Here is a 24010-nt window from a genome sequence, read left to right as displayed (position 1 = left end):
AGAACATGGTATCGCTTTGACTAATGTCAGTCAGATAAAATAGTGGGGCCAGAAGTTATTTAGCAGTTTAAAATTCTTGTGCTGTAGTTTTCCATGCTGTATTTGTATAGGAAGTCATGACACTTAAATGCTTTGCACTGTTCTTAATTACTTAAATTGCATAAAGCTAGAAACTGTTCCACATACATCAGCTTCCTATCCCATCTCTATGAGTGGCAGTAGCCCTGCCTTGTGCTTTGCTATAAAGACAAAGCTGCTGCATTACAACATAATAACTGGTCATACATTCTGAAGCATCTGGAAATGTATAGTAGGAAGGAGCTCTAGTTCTAATAACCTTGTCCCCTTAGTATTCTTAAAAAACAAAAACAAAAAAAAAAAAAAAAACCCAAACAAAAAAAACCCACAAAAAAACCCCAACCAAACAAAAAAAAAAAAACAAAACCAAAAAAAACCCCACCAAAATCACACCATCCTCATGCAAACCATGGTAGGATTGCAGAATTCCATCAATTTGGGAAACAGCATCTTTTTTGTAGATTCTGGTCTATTAAAAGTTAGCACGGCATTGAACTCTATTAAGTTTTTCATTTGAATATAGTTATGTCACTTGAAAATGTTCTACTTTGTTTCATAAAACATTGCTCCCAGTAATTTATTTCATTATGTGATGTGTGCTCTGACTATGTAGATAGGGATTTTATTTTTCTTAGAGACCCTGAAAGCCTGTTGGATTCTGTGGGATTTTCCATTTCACCAAAGGAAATGTTTTGTGTTATGCCTGTTTTATATTTGTATAAATATTTTATATTTCTATTTCGTGTTCAGAAAGAGATGCTGGAATTCAAGAAAGAATGATTTTGAGTAACTGATTGCTGCAGTTGTCTCAATCTGCAGTAGAAATAACTAGCACTAAAATGTTGCAGAGGCTAACTTCCAGTTGAAGGATGTGTTTCAGCATTTAAAATTAATATTCAGGAACTTAATGATTTTAATATCTGTTAAATTAAATTTTGTGAACTACTACTCTGTAGCACAATATTTGTTTGTACAGTCTGTAAGCTTCCAGAGGAGGAGTAACATTCATCATTTGTTTTATTTGTAGATGAAGATTTAACTGCAATAGCCATTTATTTGATGTTTTTCTGTATCTGAAGTCTGGACATTAACAGGTGGAAAAAAACCAGTCATTAATTTAGAACAATTTCCCTAAAAGTTAACAAGGCTCAAGCATATTTATATGTAGTTCTTAATGCTGAAAACAAGATTCTAGGCTGAAACACTAGCTAAGTGTAATATAATTAAAAACCCATGAACTTTTAATACACCTATTTATAACTCATTTTTAATTCAGACTTTCATTTTAATGTTTCCCCAACCATGTCCATCTGACAACTGTAGAGTTACTCCTTATTTGGTGTCGAAACTCTGCATCTTTAATAGGTAGGATTATTAATTCAAGAATAATGTTACTTCGATCTTTTCCTGGGCCTCACTTGGTTCTTCATGTCTCTCCTCTCCCTGCCTTTCTTCTCTATCTCACTGTAGGACACCAAATTATCTGGTTTACAGCTGTTGGAATTTTTTTTTCTTTTTTCCTCCTTCTTGTTGGACTCTTTCCTAGCAGGTTTCTGCAAGAGGCTTGTTTGCACCAAGGTTTCTGGTGACCTCTTCATGTCCAACATGGGGAGTCACGTTTCTAGTCTGTATGTCACACTTTCTGACTGTCCTTACTGAAAAAGAGTTCTGTTTTGGGGTAGCATTATAAATTCAGCTGTAGGACTTTGGATTAGAGTGCTTGCAATATTTGTGAATCAAAGAAGACTTCAAGCATTATTTGGTTCCTTTTTTTTTTTTTATTTTAAAGCTGGTGCCCTAAGAATATGGTCACATACTTACCTGCCTCTGAAAATTGCAGCGAGCAACTGACCCATTTCCAGAAAAGTCAACGGAAAAACAGGCAGCTAAAGACCTCCCATTAGCTGTTAAAATACTTACACAATTTTGTTAATTCCCCTAAACAGTAAGAAATAAGTAACTGCTGACTGTAACACTTGTGAAATGAGGTATTGTGCTTAAATAAATAGAATGCAAAATGGGGTTGGGATTTGAGCATTGATAGTGTTAGCCTAGCATTAGAAAAAGTTGAGATATAACTGAGTTTTCAGTTACAGATTATTTCCCCACCACCACCGAGGACTGCAAGCACAGTGCATGCCTTTAGACCCTCTTAGCAAATATTAAAAGTTTCATTACAATGTTGTGTTCTGCAACTTCAAAAGAATAGAGAGGTAACACATCATTGAACTGTATTTTGATGTTGGCTGCTGTTTTGTGGTTTCTTTGACCTTAGAAGAGAATAGCTTTTTGTTTGCAATCTGTAAGTTTTCTTATCGCTAAGTATAAACTTTCTTCTAAACATGCTTCATTGTTTCAAGTTCTGAAACATGATGGCCTTGTACAATGAACATTTGCAAGGAGTGTTTGTGGCATGGGTGATTTCTGTCCTGGAATTTTTATTTCTGATGATCTCTTAAAATTTAAAGCATCGAAATTCATCTCAATGACCTTCAGTAATAGGTCTAATAGCTTCTAAAAAGTGCAGTGATTTTTTTTTTTTTTTTGAGCTTTGGGTTTTTAAGGTTTTTGTTAGGGGCAAAATTATGGCATTGAAGTCAACAAGAATATGGATTATATATATAGATAAAATATATTAAATACCAAATATCTTGGCTGTCTATAGTAGCAGTACCAAAATAAAACTGCTGTCATAAATGTACATTCCTGGATTGACAGTTTAAAACTAATTTCACCATTTTTACCTTGTTTTACCATGTTACTGAGAGCTTATCTCTGATCAGCAACTGAAAGTAAGTGGATGTTTAAATTTTGACCCACTTACTGCATCTTAAAGTCACGGGTTATATATGGTAATATGGAAAAGTTACGTATTTGTATAATGTCACCACAGAAGTATTCTTCCTTCTTGGAGCTTCCTGCCAAGTTTAACCTTTTTTTTTGTGTGGGGTCATAGCTCCAGTTAAATCAGTCCTAGACATGCCAGTGTTGGCTATATAATCATGCTTTGTTCTCTTCATAGCGACTAAAATCTGTGTTTTGGCAGGTGTGCTATTAACTTGGAGCTGATAAGCGGGCCCTCCCTCTTGAAAATGCTGGAGTAACTGCTTCATTGCTGTGGCTCATTATGGGACAAATTAACCCTTAGAACTGCTTAGATTTTAGTACTAAATGTTTGGGCAGTTTTGTGATTTTTCTTTTCCATTAGGATTAGATGCCACTGTTCTTCCTGAAACTAATTGCATGTATTTCCTCATGTGTTATGTAAAAAGGAAAAAAAAAAAGTACTTTTTAACTCATTACTGAATGTTAACGCTAATTATTGAGTCAAAAGAGCAGGTTTTCCCATCCTTTTTCTCCTCCCAAGAGAAAGAGTGCGCTGCCAACTTTGCAGAGTTCTCATTTCAAAATCAGTGTTTTGCCTTTGCTAGTAAAGAAGATTAGAGTTCTTGGAAATGCAGTCCTGAGGGGCTATTCCTCAGCTACTGAAGAAACTGCAAGGGTGGAACACAGGAATCCTTCTACCCCACAGAATATATTTTGATATATTTTTTTTCCTCCCAAGCTTTGTATTTAAAAAAAAAAAAAGTGGGCTCAAAAATTGAGTTTCTTTTTTTTTTTTTTCTCCTTTTTTTTTTGAAATAGGTTGTTTGGCAAAAATGGTGTTAAAGGATTAAGAGTCTCTGAAATATTCTGTATAAAAGAAATTGACAACGTAAGTCAGAATTCTTTATGGAGTGTAACCTATTAAAATACCTGATAGAAATGATATTAAAGGAGTTTCATGTTAACTGATACGGTTTTAAGGGAACTCAATGACTAAACTTGACTAAGCACCTACAACCAGAATTTGTTCAGTTTCATAGCAGTAGGCATCTTGAAAGGGAAGGAGAATATTCTTTTGGCTTCAGTTTATTCAACTGGTTCTTTTCAATAGTAAATTTCATCAAAGATGATTTTATAATGGAAAAAAGCAGCAAATCTGGATTCTGTCTTTACATTCCTGATTAAAACTAGATGAAAAGGGTTAGATCTATTAATTCTGAAATGTTGCTTGACTTCTCACTTATTACAGCAGGTGATGTGTGGCTTCATTTAGCAGCTGGCTGTGCGAGGAGGATTCCCCACCCATCTCCAGGTACAGGCTCTCCCCCCTCCCATGTGTCAGCGGAATCTACTCATCTCTGCCTGCACAGTCAGTAGGTCTGGGTTAAATCAGCTGAGGGATCCAGCAGAAAACTACTCTAAGCTGTTTTTATTTGTAGACTTCATTTTCAGCTGAGCTATCTGGCTAGTTGAGTCTCCCAAGACTACCAGTTGCTAGATTCAGTGCAAGGAGAAAAAAGTTGTGAGGGTGGGGGGGCTATAACTGGAGAGGAAATTAAAGTATTTCAGTGATAAAGGTCTTAGTTGTGACATGGACCTACACCCTTATACTTCAGTTCGGTTAGTAAGTCACCTTTAAAGGTAGAATGCATTTTAAATTTTTCATGTATCTATACATTTATATTAAGCTTTTCTAAACTTGCTTTAATTTTGAACTGGTATTTTTCTGCATTAAATATTCTAATTTCAACACATCAAATGCACCTTGATATAGATCAGAAAAAAAATAAAGCAACAAAGAAGTACGTAATTGCCGAGTGTAATGTGTTACTATTAGGAAAAGTATGCCAACTATGTAAGTACTTGCATGTATTCAGAAGCCATGTATTCTCCTGATTAGCTTGAAATATCAAATTGCATCAAGTCATGTTTTGTTTACTTCAAAAAAATTTAATTATATTAATCCAAAACAAATTTGAATGAAATATCTTAGTTTTTTAAAATTAAATATTGCAAAAGTTATTTTAATAATGATAGATAAGTTAACTTCTTATTTCTGAAGGAAGGTAACCTCTGTCAGCTCTTGCACCTGGATGCCATTTTTGAGATTATAAACTGCAGCTGCATTGCCCTGGTGAATTCTGTGTGTTGCATGGCATATATTGCTTTGCTTTGTCTTGAAGGGAATGGCCAGGTCTTGAATTTGGGGTAAGGGAGGTAATTAATAAGTTTTTGAAAGTTTCTGATGGAGGAAACTGTACCTGATGCATTATATGTTGGCTAAGACTCCCTTTGCAGTTTGAATATAATAACTTTAGTTTGCCTTGCTTTTTTTTTTTTTAAGGAATAGAAAGAAGTTCCTTAAAAAAATAAATAAATCGCAATTTCATAACAAAGGTGGTGTTCTTCAAGGAACAGATACACAGCCACTATGTTCTGTAAAGTTTGAAACTAGAAGAATATTTTAGTCAGGAACGAGCAATTTACCACGTAACTGTTATTACAGAAAAAACTGTTAGTTGTTCTTAGCATTTCTTTCTAATCTACTTGCATTTTGGTCACAGTTTTTATTGCACAGCTGCCTTTTAAAAACAAATAACAAGCAAAGAAGAAAGACTATACAAGAAAGTAATTGCTGTTTCAAATAAGTATGGAAGTTCCTGGTAGGTGCTGCATAACTGAGTGTTGTGACTTTTAAAGCTAAGTTTCAGTGTTGACTAATTTTCCTGTCATTGTAAAATTACAGAGGAATTGCGCTAATGAGGTAACTTTTCTTAAATGTAGTATTTAAATAGGAGAACTAAGCTTAATATTTTATTAAACAGAAAACTTGAGAATGTTTAGTTTACGGTCTGCTTTCTGCTGATAACAATACACAATTTTCAGAATTTACTGTTTAAATGATGATTACTTGAATGTCTAATTACAAATGTGGGTTACCTCTGGTACTACTACTTATGGCACAATAGAAATTTCTGGTTTGCGTTACAGAGCTATATGAACAGCAAGTGAAGCGCAAATGGCAGGCAGCAAAGTAACTCGCAGCATCTGCAGCCTGTGCCAGTAACTTGTTAAAACTGCTTTCTTTCTCTCAAGTTTCCATTTGCCCAAAGTTGCTTTAATAATGGTTATTAAAGAAGTGAAGGGGGAGCAAAAAAAAAACCGTGATGCAAGGTGTGTTGAAGCTGTTGAAATCTCTGATCCCTCTTTCTCTCGTCTTTTCCCTGCATTTTCTCTAGGTAGCCAGCTGACTCCCCGTCATTCTCATGCTTTGGTGGTTTTCTGGTGCCACGTGTCCCACTATGGGATGTGCTTTTCTTATGGGGTTAGTGTGTATTTGTCAATTCATGCTGTCAAGGACTTTTTGTTTCAAGTCTTGTCTTGTTTTGGCTTTCCAATTGGGAACACTCTGTTCAGGATTTTTTTAAATATATGTTGGCTCCTGTGAGGTAGATTTTTTTTTTAAGCTAGATATTTTTAGACAAATACGTTTGAGAACAAACAGTTGTTGAGTTGCTTTCAATTTAGTGTGAAAATTAAGAAATGGATATATGCGTGCTGTAAAGAGATGATAGAGGAGCACAGTATCCCTATAATAAAAAGTAGAGAAATACCTCCTGCATATGTAATCAGTGTTTAAAGGATGAAATTCCCTTGCTGATGGTAAGCTCTAAACTTAATCTAGTGAGATAATGGCAATCTGACAGAAGCAAAGATGAGGATAACTGTTGTTATCCTGAGAACCTGTAGGAGAAAAGGAAGGTATTGAAGAAGCAGTGCTTTATAGGCAAACGTATCTTTTGTATGTATTGAAGATGTCCTATCAGTTAATGTTTTCACTGTGATAGTTAATCTGTGGTTTAAACGCTTGATGTTTTCACTGTGATAGTTAATTTGCAGTTTAAAAACTGGGCATAGCTTCTGTAAACAGTGTTGAAATTTTAATTTCTAATTACAGTCAGAACCAAACAACAGCTCCAAATAATGGAGGTAGACCTTTTAATATTGACAAGATGTTGCATTTTGTTATCTGGATATACGATGTTTAATAAGTGGGGGTTTTTCTGCCTGGTAGTTAGCAGGTAAAGATACAAGGTTGCCCTGCTGGTTTTGTTGCATGTTGATTTAGTGAATTAACAGGAACCAGATTCACTTGCAAACAGTTGGAGAGGGAACTGACTGGGTGCGGGGGGATGTACTACAGTAGCAGCATTGTCTGGACAATCTCTGTTTGCAAGTAGAACTATACAGTGTAACATCTTTCATTTCTTTCCAGTATTCTCTGTGAATGACATTATCAGTGGTGATTAATGTAGTGGGCATGTAGGCAGTCTTACCTATAGTCATAGTAACTTAAATAGCTGTGCTATTAAATAGTTTGTATCTGTAAAAAAACCACAATAGTCAGCTATTTAGCAAACTGTAGATAAGGTAGGAAGAAGCAGTTGGTGGCTAATAACTAACTTGAGAAAATATGGTTGCTTAACATTTTATTTTTAGTAGCAACAAAAATTCAGAGAATATGAAGAGGGTATAGTAGAAGGTATAAAGAGAATATAAAGAGGATAGGAGTGATAGAAAGGACTTGAATATTTCAGGATGTTTTGTTTTGTTTTCAAATTTAAGCATTAAAAGATAGTTGGAATCCAGTACATCTAGACTATTAAAAAGGTATCCAAATCAATCCTTTGACTTGGCTTCTCTCGGAATACCTTGTTTATTCAACTGGTTTAAATCACTAATAATTGAAAACGGTCACCTGAAAGTGCTGGAATGCATTATAAAATAAAAGTGATTTTTACTTCATAAAGTATTTGGATTTCAAAAAACTTGTCAAATGAATTATTATATTAAATTATATTATTATTACATTAAATGGGGACTTTGAGACAGAGAAGGTTGGAGGAATATAATCTATAATTTTTAGTAATAAAAAGAAAAGTAGGACTGTAAGAAATAAACTGCATTAAAAGAGTAGCATTGAGGAGCTTAGTACTACGTGGAGGTTTCCTGAGTATACTGCCAAGAACAAGGTCTGTCCAGGCTTCCCTCAGGCTTGCTGTAAATACTGTTTCTTAAGCTACATGAGTTTTAAGAAATAAAAAGGAGAGAAACTGAGGCAAGAATTTGAGCCTTTTATTTAAAATGATGCTTTAAACAAAATGCTTGCAATTTAAACAAATTCTTTCAGTTCCTCTCTAGACTTTCAGCTTAGTCCTGAAAGCACTAGGGGTATAGTTCTGGACCTGTGTGAATTTGGTAGAGGAGACGTACCCCAGGAATCTGATTTGTCTAAATGTGCTCTGTTCTGTTATTTCTCGACCAGTTACAGCCTATCTGTCCATATCCTGCTTCTCACTTTTTTTTTTTTTCCCCAATAAAATTTAACCCAAGTTCACAAGAAAAAAGAACAGAACAGAAAAGGCAACTCTTCTCCAAATCTGGCCAGACCTGGACTGCCACTTTATGCATCTTTAACCTGACATGCTGCAGTTCATCTCTTACCTTTTGCTCTCAGTAGCCCAAAGCAAACATTACTGCTAGAGGGGAAGAGTCTTTGGATGGAGTGGTGGAAAGGGAGTGGCACAGGAAAAAGCAGGGGGCACTGGGAGCATTTGAGGGGGATTTTACTGGACTTCTGCCTCCTTTCAAGCCTAAATTCAGTGCCTTTCCTGACTGAGAATAGCTTGTATGGGAACAGTAGTGATTTGGCAGAGAGATGTTGACAGTTCTGTTTTAATAGAGGAACATGGACTTGGGAAGTACTGGCTGGCTCAGCAGGTCCAGTTCTGTTGTAGTCTTGGGCAACTGTGTGATAGATTTTAGTTTCTGAAAGTGCAGAACATCTTATCTGCATACTGTTACACCATAAAATACTTGCAATGTGCTGTAAGATTAGTAGAAAAAGACTCCAGCTGTAACTATGATAATGCAGGAAGAAAGCAGGAAAGATTAATGGCATTGCTATTTCAGGAACCATTAGGTTTGATAGGATTATATGTTGGATCTTGTGACTTTGTTTTGAGGAGTAAACTGTGCTTTACGCTGCAAAGGAGGGCCAAAAGGGGAGTGGGAGAAAAGAAGCAATATTTTGAAATCTGCTATGACTTTCTCCCCACCCCAGTAGCTCCAGATCTAGAACTGAATTTAATCACGAGCATACCAGTAAGATGGATCAACCAGGGCACCTAGGAGCATATTTCATTGATAAGAGCACCAGTGCTATAGGTCTGCATCCTGTTTCTAGATACGGCTAACTTCTGAACTTCTGTTCTCATAACTGTTCTCGACATTTTTTTAGCCTAGCAAAAAGGACAAGCTCTTCTGATTTATCTAAATAAAAGACATTGTAGGTTCCTAACCATTCCACTTCTATTTTCTGCATCTGTTCCAGTTTAAGTTCCTGTTGTTGAGCACATATGTGCAGTTCTAGTCATCCAGTATTTTGTTTAAGGTCTTATGCTTTGTATGATTCTATTGATACTTTCCTATTTCTACTAAAAAAAAAAAAAAAGCCTTTTTGTTGTGCCTTTTAGAATTGCATGAGCAGGTTGTGCATGTGTAGCTGCTATTTTTGTTTTCTTTCAGTTAGCCAGAATAGCCAGCCTTCTTCCTTCACCTCTGCTTTAAAGCTGTAGGTTTTATGGTTGGTTCCTTCCAACTTTGCATGTTTTCTAGTATGATGATCTGGTTATCTTCAGAGTGAGCAGGATCTTCTGACTTTGCTGTCAGTTCTTGAAACACTCCTTGTCTTTTTACTATGATGGCACATCTGCATGTGAAGCAAGCGTGTTTCCTAGTGATGATTCCTTTTTATTCTGATAACTTGTCTCTTAAGATTTTCCTTCATGCAACTCATGTGTGGAATTCTTTGATTAATGTTTATTCTGTCTGTATGATTAAACTTCCTAAACTGTATTCATGTCTGCTCAAGTCTGCTACCTTATCCCTTTCTAAGAAACCATCTATCAGGACAAAATGTGATTACTATGACATGAGCTATTTGTAATGTAACTCTGCTATAATTTTGCTGCTTTTTCTATGCCTAATTACTGTCCCTAATGACTGTCCGTAACTAGTTTTCTTCAAAAACTATTCTAAGATGACATTTAAGTTAAATTAATGTCTGTAGTTGAGTGAATACAATACAGTTGTTTTGAATATAGATAATGTTTACTTTTATTCTGGCATAGTGCGATAACTTTACAGATTTATAAAAATATTTCATAGTAGACTTACACTTTTTACAACAGTAGTCCTACTCTGAGTCATGGGGGTTTGACATCCTGAGGTCTGTTCCAACCTAAATTATTTCATAATTCTATGAGCTACTTCGTTCAGTGAGCTAGAATGAGTAATACTGGATTTCCAGGTTCTTTTTAGTTACATTAGATAACTTAAGCGTGTAACTTTTTTTTCATCCGTGTGGTTAAATAGCAGTATCGTTGTTAGGGATGCTGTTAGAATCCTCGTCTATGCTTGCGGCACTGTCAAAAGTTTCTTTAATCTTTAGGACACACGCAAAATCATATCCACCAATTTCAATACCACTTTACCACATAGCATTTGTATTTGTTAATTTTTCTCTCTGATTTAAGGATTGTTTGGCTTTTATCTTCAACCTATTGATTTATATTTCATGGAATTATTGAAAATAAAGTGCAATAAGTTCTCTTTGTTCCCCAGCTGTAAATGGTTCTGGGCATTGCTGTCTCTTATATTCAAAGAGTGCCCAGCATGTGGCACCCTAACCTCTGCTGCTATGTTAATAAATTTCCCTTCCCCTTGATCTCATTGCAGAAATGTAGAGTCACGAAGGGAGGTGTGTTAAACTCAGAATTGAGTTGAAAATGGTGTAACTGGTAGGAAACATATGCAACCTTAAAATATTTAGTCAAATGTTTATTTCTGGCTGTAGCATGTGGAATGCTTGAATAACAGTCCAAGATGAAGTTTTAGGCTAGTTTGGCATAAAGTAGTCTTCTCATATCGAACTTAAACGTCTTCTCTTAGATTTTGATTCGTTCTGAAATAGTCAGTCTCTGTTTTTGCTTTCGTCAAAATAAATGACGTGGACATATGATTTTCCTGTATTTCTGCATTCTTAAACTAATTCTGTTTTTTTGGTAGGTTTGAATTTATTTTCAAATAGGCTTTGTACTTTTAAATATTTTAGGCTGTGTTTGTCAGAATGATAGCACTAATGTAAGTATCAACTTTCTTCTTTGTGGAAAATAAAAAGTCTAAAAAGATGTTAAAGTAAACCAGAAAGTGGCTCTTGATGTTGTAGGTGTATTAATGGCAATTTAAGGGATTTGAAAAGGCAATTTAAGGGATCTGAAAAAGAAACAAGAGGGGGGCTGAGTGAATGGGGTAAGCACAGGATTGTAAAAGTGACTTCTCACAGGTTAGCAGCCAGCAAGGCTCGGGAAGCTGTGGAAATGGCAGAAGGATGCTATAGCGAAGGTTGCTAGGCTACTGCAGGGGAAGCACTTACGGAGCACTACTCAGCTATGCTGAGCATTTTTACTACCCAGCTGCTAAGTAATCTGTGTATAGTATCGCTGTTTTCCTGGCTACTGGCCGGAAAGGGAAGTTTGAACTGCTAAGAAACGTTGTCCCTTTGTAGGATGAAACTTGGCCACATGCCAGTTATTACCTTTTGCAAGACTGACTGTTTTTGGTTTCGGTCACATTGACTGACAAGGAATGTCAGGAATTCTGCTGAACATGTTTGAAATGGCATAGCAAACAATAGGTCTTTGATTCAAGTATAAAAGTATAAAAACTCTTGCATTAATTTAACTTGCTCTGGTGGTGCTAACTGGTGAGCTCTTGGTTTGTCTATACCATTTTTGCCTTCATTTCTCCTACTCTGTGTTAAGACACTTACTGACAATGGAATGAGGTTCTCTTTTTTTTCATCTGGATTTGATGTCATTTTTGACATATTTTTACTGGTACAGATTGCACTCTTACAAATGATTTCTTGCAATTGCAAATGCAAGGTCATCGGTTTTTACTCTGTAAGGGATGGGGATTCTTCTTCTGCTTTTTTATTAATGGGTTCTCTGTACTGTGTTTTGCCATACATATAGTTGGAAAACACATGCATTTATGATTCTTCTTATTTGTAATTTAACCTTTGATCTTTGTCCCAGGAGATCATTTTAACAGAAAGTTAAAGCTAACAGTTACTACAGCAGACAGTGACAGAGAAAATGAATATGGAATTAAAATCATGGTGTGTTAATACTGATCCCTTTGAATCTGTTGTCTGTCTTCTTGTGAGCTCTAACACAATAAACTAGTTCTCTTGTCTTTTAATACTATTTTGTGCAGGTGTATTACAACTCTGACAATACTGTTGTGTTGTGAACAAGTCACAATGCAAGAGCAAAAAAAGATAATTTACTCTTAAACATCCATGAAGGTGCAGTGGATATAGCATAACGTGGATTTAATCAGAGTCCAGTGTCCTGTTGCAACCTGGGGACTCCCAAGCCAAGCTGACTTCCCTGGTATATAGCCTCCCAACTTGTGCTGATTTGCAGCCTGAGTATTTCGTGAATGTAAACCCACTTTTTTGATATAAATGCTCTTTATGGAGTTGTATTCTCTGAATTTGTGTAGGTGCTTTTTAAATCTATGTAAAATAATAGTATTTGCATACTATGCCAAGAATTCCAAAATTCACCTACCTGTGTGTTGTGTGAACAACTGCCACGCGTTTGATTCTTACCTGCTAATTTTGCTCGATGATGTCCATTTCTTGTGTTGAGAAACCGTGAACAGTTGTTACCTGTAGCTTTCTTCGTTCTGTAGGTGTTCATATAGATTCTGTTCTCAACTGTTTCTTTTCTTGGGGGAAGACTCCTTATTAACCATTCCTTGTAGCTCTGAACATGCTGTTTTGAGCTTCCTGGTTGTGTCCTTCTCTGTGCCGCATTCAGTTCTGTTATATACTTTCTGAGATGAGTAGGAACCAGGATTGGGTGCAGTATTAAGGATGAGTTTTATACATTGACATAAGGTGTCCTGCTTTGTTTTCTAAGTCTTTTCTAAGAATTCTTAACACTTGTTTTTGTTTGACTACTCCTATTTTTATTACTGCAGAATCTTGTTCCAAAGGGAATACCTTTTTCACAGCTGGTCATCATCTGTGGGGATGATAGAATTCTGGGCTTTCTTAAACTTATGTGCTTTACTTTACATGTCTTTACGGTGGATTTCTTGTGCTAGTTTAATATCTACTCACACAGTTTCATAAAGAACTCATGACACTGTAGATATTTCTTGCTTTTATAGCTTAGAATTATCAAAAACCTTTTTCGTGTTTATAAATATTGCAATAACACTTTCACAATTAGCTGTGGTGTACAAGTTGTATGTGAAATTTATAACAGGACTGGATATTTTGATTCCTGTTGCATTAATTTGCAAACTCAATCTTTTACAGTTTTGTTGCTAGAGAAGATGGAACATGATGACATTTGTAATAAAACTCTGAAGATTACAGACTTTGGTCTGGCTAGAGAGTGGCACAGAACAACCAAAATGAGTGCAGCGGGGACTTACGCATGGATGGCTCCAGAAGTTATCAAGTCCTCCATGTTTTCTAAAGGAAGTGATATTTGGAGGTAAGAAGTTTGTCTGCTGAAGACCACGTTCAATATAACTATATTGAGGTTTTTGAATGAATTTTTATTTGTATTTTTTTGGTGGTTTCCTAGGTTATTGGCTCAGCATATGGCAAGTATAGCTGTTCTAAGAAACATACTAATTTCTCAGCACCTACTTCATTTGACCTACCTTTAGTTATTAATGACTTGCAAACTGGGAGAGGGAAAATTACAGAAAAACTTTTTTTTTTTGAGAAAGCAAGATCTCATTAAGAGAAGCCTTTAAAATATCTATTGGTTAAGATACCTAAGCATTTGATCTGGAGTCTTAATATAAACAGCCATATACTCTTGATACGTTAACATATAATTGATCTCGTATTGGTATGTTTACTTTATATCAGATGTTTGAAAAGTCTCATTCTACATAAAGAAATGTGACCAGCCAGTTATTACCTTTTATGTCTGATAAATAAAAATAAGCTGCAAACCAGAACATTGGCAAATGTTAACTTAAATTAGTGCTGTTTTTTAGGAATCTAGAATGTGATCATGTGTAAAAGTGAACATCAGATCTAAGCTTTTATGTTCTATAAAGATATAGAAAGATTTTGCTCCCAGTAACTGGAGCGAGAAGAGTGTGTTCAGCACAAAGTTGTTCTAACTTGCTCTCTAATTTTAAAGGTGAGGAACTCCCTACGTTAAATTTGTGAATTTCTCATTAAAGACATTATTGTGGATCATATGAGTAATATGGCTCTCAATACTGATGCACTTTTGAGTGGTGTACTGTGGGATACAGTATTGTAGAAAAGTAATTTAAACTTTAGTTCTAATTTAGTTCTGTTTTGTGAATGGGGAAAAGCAGTGATTGCACAATAGGCTCTAAAAGCTGCTGTGCCTCACCCTGAGAAGTCTACATTTCCTTTCTTTTTGAAATGTTTTCTCTCCTAAGGAGGAGAAGGATCTAAGGTAGGGGAAGGAGGGGAGGACTTTAATCTGTTTTCTCATGCCTTCTTATGCATGTTCTGTGTTGTATAATTCTTAAATAGGGTCCTATTTTGCTTAGATGCCTGATATTCTACAGCATGAAGTAATACTTTTGGTATTCTCAGGATGATTCTATATCTGCACTACTGTTTTATGACATCCGTTTTTCTTGTGTCTGGAACTGATTTTCAGCATTTTGTTTACATCAGTCTGAGTCGATGCCCAGTTGAGAAACATCCTTGGCTTCATTCTTTTTTTCCATTCTTTCATCCTTTTTTCTTTATTTTTTTTTTCTTTTGCGGGGTGGAGGTTGGGTGTAGGCGTTTCCCTAATCAGCTGTATTCCATGCTTAATTACAGGTCCTGTCCAGTCTTGTTGCTGTGATTTTAGGTATCTGAGGGGGTATGCTTTGGTGCAATTATTTTATATTCTGCTGCAACATTAGTTTACATTTTTGGAATCTACAGTATTTCTCTTCTTCGCCTTCTCTCCTGCACGCCTCTCTTGTAAAAATGTAAGTATTTAGCTCAATGATGGACATCTAACAGGAGAGGTTTTTAAGTAGAAAGGCTGTGTTGTACAGTATATAGTTTAGACCGCCTTGGCTTCTAAAGATTTTCTGCTTACTGCACCTTGATCTATTCTGTTGCTTATCTTTACTCTTTCCTTAAAAGAAAAGCAAATAAAGAATACCCTGGTTATGTGAGTGGTTTTTGTTTTAAAAAGCATTTGGTTTACAAATTTAAGTATGGGTCTCTAAGACAAGAACACAGTATATTGCAGGCAAGTTCTAAACTTTAATTACACATACAGAGTGCTGAGTCTCCAAAAGAAGTCTGCAAATATCTTTAAAAAAATAAAACAAAAAAACAACAAAGGCAGTTGAGGCTGCTCAAGTATACTCCCACTTGCAACTAGTCTTCCAGAATCAGCCACTGCTCAGAAATGTTGTGGGAGTACTTTCATGCAGAGCCTTCCAGGTTGCATGTTCTCCGGTGTCATCCTAGATAGCAGAACTGTGCTTTCCAGGCCCTGCATATGTATCCTTCTGCTTCCCAAACCAGAGTTATAACTATGGCATTTATTACTCTTTGGCATATGCTTCCAAATTCCCAAACAAGACTTCTGCTCTTTCAGCCCTACGCTTCCATTGATCATCACACATTTCTTAGTGGTATGTCAGCCTTGGTTTTGTGCATGGAGCCTGAAAGTGCAAATATGCCCACAGATTTCCAAGTGCTGATGGTGTGCTTCAGCAGTGATCTTCACAGTAATGTGTGCCTCCAGTGTACAAGCTCTTGACAGGGCTAGGAAGCACTTTCTGTACAGCAGAATTAGCACCTGCTTTTGCCTGGCACATCCATATAATTTTGAAGTGATTCATGTAGCCATGCTTAGTAACCTCTGCTGTAGAAGATGGATTGTAGAGTAAAATAAACTTTGAGAACTTTACCTTCATTTTGATCAGCTTTTAAAATATGTAAAAACAGCAAGTTATTACTGGAATGAAGAATAGTAAGGCTTAAATCACATTTGATGGCAGGAGAATAATTTTTAATAATGAAAATACTTAAAATTACATATTCCTGGAAGTGTATTAGTTTTTGTGGCTTAAAAATGTATAAATCAAGCATATTACGCCTTTTGTTTGCCTTTTGATGAAGATGGAAAAGAAGATAGCTTTTGCTGTTTTAAAAAAAGCTATTTCTTAGAAGCTCTGACTGTATATGTAGGACAACTGTATGTGGGTTGGTGAAATTTAATGCACAAAGTAGCTACTCCTGTAGTTGAGAGAGTTAATAAGTAGTTGTTGTTCTAGATAATGATCGATTATTACCTCCCAAAAACTCCAGCATGGCAGGACTAGAATGTCTTTAGGGTTCCTCCCCACGGTTTCCCCCCAACAGCGCTGGCTCTTGATATTAAGACTGCTTTCATTAAATGAGATGCTTTCAGGCTATTACTGTGTTGGTCTGTTTAAAAATTTTACAACCACCTTCTTGGCACTGTTGAAAGCTAGTTAGATTTAAGGGCTTGAATTGTAGATTTAACTAAAGCTAATAGTCTTACACAACTTTTATGAAAGATGACTTCTTTTTAGTTAAATTTATTGTTCTGCTTAACTTAGGAGTTCATGCTAAAACGTGCTTAAAATAGTCTGAACAAGGGAATTCCTTGAATTAAGAACGGTCTACGCTTGCTGAGAGAGCATGATGTTATTTTTATGCTTCCTCTAAGCACACGGATGAGATGTAGTTCAGTAGGATTCCTCCATCACACACAAAATGTGTATGTGCTGCAGGAAGTGTTGTACTCATTGTCAGAAGTACCACTGATTCAAAACAAAATTGGAATTCGTTATTTTATCCTTCTTTGAGTATACAAGTAACTGCAGAGATTATACTGGAAAAAAATTGGGAGGAAATCATTAAGAAGCCCAAACTGTTTCCTTTTTATTCTATTTCCTGTTTTTTAGGAATAGACCGTATTCCTCAGCTTTTAATTAACTGTTAGCACAGGAAATCCATTAGCTTTCTAAGATTTTATGACAGGCAAAACGTCTTAGATAGATAACATAGATAAACAAAACACTGCTGATACTCATGTTCATATTGCATAGTTTGCTGTCTTATTTATTAAAGTGATGTTGTAAGGTCTTGTATAATGCTGAAAGACTTTTTCTCATTAAGGAGAGAGTGATAGAAGAACTTTAATAGTTTGTATTGTTCTCCTTGTCACGTCTGCTGTAGTTGAGGTTGTATTTCTATTAGTAAAGGGTGTATAGTAAGGGAAGGGGTACATAGCCCTTACCTCCCCAGTGCTGTATGCATTTCTCCTCATGTAAGAGAGTTCAGTCCAGTTCTGCAAAACTTGCAGGCAGTTTCTTCACACACCTGGAAAGAAAGGGCAGAGTAATACTTTGTATTCTGTTTATTTTCCTGCTCACTTAACTATTCAAAAGCAGCAATAGACTGTCCTTTGTATCCTTGTTCTATGGATAGTGGTTCCCTGGCAGGAAGAGATGGCGGTGGGAACCAAACACAGTCATAAATCCACTTTAGGCTTACATTCTAAAATTCTTGCTTCCACAAAAATGACTGTGAAAACTATCCATTTCAGTGGTGGTGGAATAGCAGCTGTAGACTAACAGAGTGATTGTGCTGTCTCAGCCTTTGTAGGAGCTTGGATCATTTGAGCAAGCCAAGCATTGGGCATACAGACCCAAAGAAGGTAAAAGCAACACCCAGCTATTCTTCTAAACTGGAGAGCATAGCAGAAATTCTTATGATTAACGTTGCTGCAATAGGAATTCCTATGATTCCTGATTTCTGTACCTGACCCTAGGAAAACATCTCTTCATGCCACCACCTTTCACTGGAGACAGTGTTGTTTTGTTTAATGTTTTGGTTTTTTTTTTCTAGTGTGGAGAAATTAGTTGTATGTGTGTAATTGTTTCTCAATCTTGTTGCATCTTCTGTGGGAAGTGAAAAGTTAACAGGCCTTTATATAACACACAAGGGATTAGAAATGCAAACTTCCAAATAAAGCTGATGCTTTTCTGGTATTTTTTTATTACTATTATTTTTAAAAAATCCAGCATGTACATCTAGGTAAATTGTTGTGAAATGTTTGGAAAGGGCCTGAATGCTCTGCTGAGTTTTTCTTTTTTTGTTTTGGTTGGTTGGTTTTTGGTGGGGAGAAGGTTGTTTGATTTCCTGTCATTCTTCTGATTTTAAGTGAGATTTACATGATACTAACATTTCTATAAAAGCGACTTCAGGCTACATTTTGAATAGGAGTGTGAGCCAGTCTCAGAGTTGCATCCAGTTTGGTTAATCGCTATTAGTGGAAAGGTGCAAGATGACTAAAGTAGAGCTGACTCTTTAAGACATTCACCTTTGACACAGGAAATCCACATGAATTTCAGTACATGGTTGGACAGATACTTTTTTGTTCTTGAGTAAACAATGTGTCAGTATTCAGAAAATAACTGTTAAAAAAATTACCTTTTGTAGTTATGGAGTGTTGCTGTGGGAACTGCTTACAGGAGAAGTTCCTTACCGTGGCATTGATGGCCTTGCTGTTGCTTACGGAGTTGCTGTCAATAAGCTTACTTTGCCCATTCCATCCACCTGCCCTGAACCATTTGCAAAACTAATGAAAGGTATCTATTTCATTTCTTCCTATGTATTTAAACAGTTATGTTTTGGGTGTATGTATCCTTACCTGTAACAGTCATAGGCTTGCAAAAGAAACACCTCATTTGATAATGTGCTGTGCTTTGTATTTCTTTACACGGCAATCTGGTGTTACAGACAGTCAAATGTGTTTCTGAGGAAGTCATACAGTATACTGGTACTGCATAAGTTCTTCAGTAGTGACAGAGTACATTTTTTTGCTCTGGTTTTACTGGTTTCCCTTTACACTCCAATTGCATTAATTTTCATAAACTCCGGGTTATATTACAGATCAATAAAAGATCGAAGTTAAAATCCCGAGGGGAAGAACTGCAAATACCATTTTCCTTTCATTGTTTCTTCCTGAGTGTCAAAAATATTTTGGAAATACTTAAGAGAACTAAACATTGCTTGCAAATGGCTATTTCCTTGTGTTTAATGAGTTTCTTTACCTTTTATATGTGCCCCTTCTGTGCAGTACTGCTAGTTTTGCTATTTCAGATCCTAAAGATAGAGGCGAAAAAAAATTGAATATTAATATAAAACAGACCTCTGGGTACAGGTAGGTAGTTGTCTCTTCTGTAAATGGAAAAGGAACTAGGGAAGCCTTGCAAGTAAAGGGAACACATTAGAACTTGAAGTACAGTAGCAAGTAACTTGAAATTCATGTAGTTCTTCAAAAAGTTCTATGTACTATTATAAACTGATGGGATTTTGATAAATTCTAGAATGCTGGGAGCAGGACCCTCATATCCGACCATCGTTTGCCTTAATTCTTGAACAGCTTACTGCCATTGAAGGGGCAGTTATGACTGAAATGCCTCAAGAGTCTTTCCATTCCATGCAAGATGACTGGAAATTGGAAATTCAGCAGATATTCAATGAATTGAGGACCAAGGAAAAAGTAAGTTGATTTTTCCAATTGCATGGCAGTGAAGGAAAGGTACGTGTGCATGTGCATTTATGTGATACAGCAGTTTTGAACTTTTGAATTGTGGCTTACCAATATAGTATTAGAAACCTGATTTAGTAGTGGAAATACACTTGAGGTGATAAACTACTTGAAAGAAAGGATTTACTCTCTCATAAAAACGTTATCAATTTAATATGCCTATTCTTGTTGGTGGATGTACTATTCTTAAATTCCATTAATACATTCCTGGACAGTATTTTAAGATGAACCTCTAACTGTCTTGCAGCAAACTTACCTTAGAAAAACGGTTTGAATACTGGCTTTCTCAAATTTCAGATAATGTTGCATTTCCCCTTTCTTCCTTAACAAGAACAATAAACGGTTCTGTATGATGAAGTTATAACTAGATGTATTTCATTTGAAGTGAAAAGTTAAGTTTGACAGGAAGCATAATTTTATTGTAGTAAGTGAGGGTTACCATATAAATGGCTCATTTAAGAAGTACAGGCAGTGGAAAAGGAACATATCCATACCTGTCTCCCCAAAGAAAACAGCTTGTAGATCTGTAAATTTGGCACGTAGGCTCTTTTTAAAACATGTTGTTTTTTTCTTGGATATTTGAATACATCACTTAACAAACAAACCAGAGTTTATTTACCCTTTAGCTAAACTTTATAACCACTGCAAATTTTCAGCTGCTGCTGAACATTCTCCGGAGCTGTGTGAATGAAAAGCTTTTCATCCTGTTCTATGACTGTATCACGTGGCTTCTTTTCCAAAAATGGAAGAGTGCTTTTATCTCGCTTCTTCCTGAACAGGCTGATAATATTGATCTCTTTCAGTATTGCAGTTTTGGAAATCTTCTTGCCAAATACTAAGAAGATTGTTTAGGTCAAACCTGTACCCATGAATCAGCAAATCCAGTTTCTCTTGTTTATTATCCAGATTGCTGTCACTGATCATCTTTCCATATTCTCATATCATGATATGTTTGTGCTAAATGAGTGCTCACTGTTATTTTTTCACACTCGCTTTTAGTTACTTTAACTAGTTTTTAATCATCCTGAGGTTTATATTTTCTGTTAGACAACTTGATAAAGGTAACAGTTGGAATAGGCCATGTGTCCTCTTGAGTCCCTGGACCTGGGCTGTGTGCCTCTGTGGCTGTCAGATCTCTTCCTTTCCAGATGGGTTATAGTCCCTCTACAGAGAGTAGACTCTCCTTTTTACTTGTCGTGGGATCACCAGCCACTGCATTTACTTGCCACAGCGTGCCATTGGGCATAACTCTTTTCTGCCCCTCCAGCAACTGCTCAACCAACCATTTTCCCTTTTTTGCTCTGGGAGCAATTGTAACAGGCATTCCCATTCAGGTTTTTTTTTTTCCTTCTTTTTTTTATTTTCTTGAGGCATTAGAAGAGTGTGAGATATCCTATTGAAGAAAAATCTAACTAAATCAAATTTAGAATTAAATAAATCAGTGCAAAGCTTTGGGAAAAGAGATATTTTTGGTGTAAAACTGAGTTAAGTGTAATTAGGGAGTGGAAAAGATAAAATGAAATTTACTTCTCATATGCCAAAATAAACTCATCTCCAAAGGCATCTGCCCTAATTAGGTAAACTTGTTTAAGAATGAAAGCATGTAACTTTGACTTAGACAAGATTTTCATATGTATGGGCTTATTTAATTTGGCACATTAGATATTTTACTGTCAGGTACTAGGGAGAAAGTAGTGTCTATGAAGTATTTATGTAATAATAATAATAATAAACATAATAATAAACAACCCCCCCTGCATGAAGTCTCATGCCCTCTAAAAGAGGAATGTAGCTGGAGGAATTCCCTCAAGGGCTTGCTGTAAATGAGTGACGGTGACGCCCACTCCAAGAGAAGATCACAATCTTCTTTTGACAAATGTTCTTGAGCACCTTAGAGAATTCTTGCCTACCTTCCTTACAATGGGTGTTTTAATTGTAGAGTGGTGTAGAAACATTGCATAACTAATTGGAGTAAGTCTGTTTTTAATTAGTTTATTTGGAAAAGTGTAAATACTTAATCTCTCAGTGAGGAAACACTTTTTCTAGACTGTGCCTTTTCAATACAGGCCCACAATTTTTGCCTTGTTACTGAGCTTTATGGAACCTGGATTTGAGGACAATGAGAGGTGGATAATCAACAGTGTCTCCTAATACATCTTTACTACTGTATTAATACAGTAATAAAGATCTCTTCTATTTAAACTCTAAAGTACCTTTATTCTAAATTTGAATCCATGCAGCTTCTGCTTCCAACACTTGTTTTAGGTTGTCCAGTTTTGACTGGATGGGAGGAGGAAGAAAGTGAGAATTTGCAGAAATCTCTAAATTAAGTGATTAAATTTCTTTAAAGAAACACAAACAAAATCCCAAATGAAAACAAAAAACCAAACCCCAAAACCTTACTTGCTGGTGTGAAGACAGGCTCCTTTGGATTTCCAAGATGCAGAATTGCTTTTTGTGAAACTGTGTATGTTAAGCAGAGTGGATTTAAAAAAATAATAATAATTTTTTTTTCCAACTACCGTGTTGAAACAAGCTTACTCAGAATTAGCAAACCATATGAAATCATCAATCATTTCAATTAAATTTGAAAACAATGATAAGCAGTGTGTGTGTGTATGCTATAGTTTTAAAGAAAAAGCAAGGATCTTTCTGAGGAACAGATACTTCTCACTGAACCAGTTTACTTCAGTGCTAACCTGTCTTTTTGGCAAGAACAGAGGGGGGGGGTTTCACCTCTTCTGAAAACACCAAAGTAATACAGTTCAGGAACTGTATGCGATAGGGAATTGTGCTGGCATACAACATTGATGGATGCTGATAAGCAGAAGTAGGCAGTCAGCTCTGAAAAAAAAACAAAAAACAAACAAAACAACCACCACCACCACAATTATAAGACTGTACAGTGACAAAATTAATGAATTTTAAATAAGAATAACATTCTTATGTAGCTTAATTTAAAATGCTGATTTTCTATTTTGAACTGAATTTCAGTTTCTATCTTGTGTAGCATTTACACAATCATATGTAAAAATGAAAAAAAATAAATAGTGAAAAACATACAGTATCAGTCACATTGTAGTTCTCATTTTCCTGTAGTCTCTTTTATTAGCAGTACTGACTACAACACTTCTGGGTAAGTCTGTTTCATGTACAATATGCCCTATAGTATGAAGGGAGGTCTACTTAAATTTCAGATATATTTTAGCAGATTTTGGAAGCTAAAGATTAAGATAATTTTAAGATGGTAAGTTTACAACTGTTTAGCCTTGGGGATTCATTTACCCTTAAAAGTTAACTAGCTTCCTTACTAAAGCTTTTCTTTCTACAAAATAAAAAAGACTAAAGGGAGAAGAAGAGCTGTTCTATGGGACTGATGGTTGCAGAGTCTATGTGGTGCAATTCAGTGTTAGTAGGTGTTTGATGTTGTACAGATATCGGCTAAATTTTAATTAAGAAACATCTGTCTTCTGTCTTGCGACTTGGTTTATGCTATTACACTAATCCTCATTTGGTGTAATACTGATTGCTTTTCTAGATAGAAAAGTGCTATTTAATATATGGCTGAAAAACAGGAAAGGTTAGAAAATTTGAGATAAAGGCATTCATTTGTGTGTTTGTCAGGTCGTTGACTTCATGGTAGTGCATAGGAGCTATCTAAGAGCAGCCCTCATGCTCTGAAAAACTCTCTGATGTGAAGTACTTGGAGCACGTTTTCTGCCAGGCTGTAAGCTGATAATCTTTGATTGGATGTGTTGTCCCCATTGCCAGTGCTTACCTGCCTTAAGTAAACTGGCTCAAGTTAAATGGCTAAAAGGAAATCTGTATAATGCTTGATTGCATCCGGATACAGAATCTTGGCTCATGCAGAATGAAGGACTGTCAGAAGGTCATATGTGCATATTATGTGTATATAGTGCATCATGAAAATAGATCAGGAAATACAACCTACATGCACTCTATATATCCTTTAATACAACCTTTGCATTATTACTTAATTTCACTTGTGTGAATTTTATCTTCAGGAGCTTCGGTCACGAGAGGAGGAGTTGACAAGGGCAGCTCTTCAGCAAAAATCTCAAGAAGAATTACTTAAGCGCCGTGAGCAACAGTTAGCAGAGCGTGAGATCGATGTACTGGAGCGTGAGCTGAATATCATGATATTCCAGTTAAATCAAGAGAAACCCAATGTAAAGAAGAGGAAGGGCAAATTTAAAAGAAGCCGGTTAAAACTTAAAGATGGACACAGAATTAGTTTGCCTTCAGGTTTGCAATTTTTTTTAAAGTTCACAATATATGTAATGATTAAATTTGCAGACTTCAGTTCCATGGTTAGTGTTTTCAGTATTGGCTTCTGTTTCAAC

General features: G+C 35.9%; 1 protein-coding gene across 3 annotated transcripts in view; it reads left to right on the top strand.

Moving 5' to 3' along the window:
* The window catches only part of MAP3K21 (mitogen-activated protein kinase kinase kinase 21), a 40622-nt gene that overhangs the window by 6000 nt on the left and 10612 nt on the right, over window positions 1–24010 (top strand). For all 3 annotated transcript variants that reach the window (XM_063329030.1, XM_063329029.1, XM_063329028.1), the window contains exons 2-5: window positions 13364–13544; window positions 18533–18681; window positions 19423–19598; window positions 23672–23912. In XM_063329030.1, coding sequence (XP_063185100.1) covers window positions 13364–13544; window positions 18533–18681; window positions 19423–19598; window positions 23672–23912 — 747 coding nt within the window. The remainder of the gene's footprint in view (window positions 1–13363; window positions 13545–18532; window positions 18682–19422; window positions 19599–23671; window positions 23913–24010) is intronic.

The sequence above is a fragment of the Chroicocephalus ridibundus genome, chromosome 3 (assembly GCF_963924245.1).
Source record: "Chroicocephalus ridibundus chromosome 3, bChrRid1.1, whole genome shotgun sequence".
NCBI classification, from domain to species: domain Eukaryota; kingdom Metazoa; phylum Chordata; class Aves; order Charadriiformes; family Laridae; genus Chroicocephalus; species Chroicocephalus ridibundus.
The sequence above is the reverse complement of the archived record's forward strand: the minus strand, read 5'-3'. Positions and strand labels throughout refer to the sequence as shown.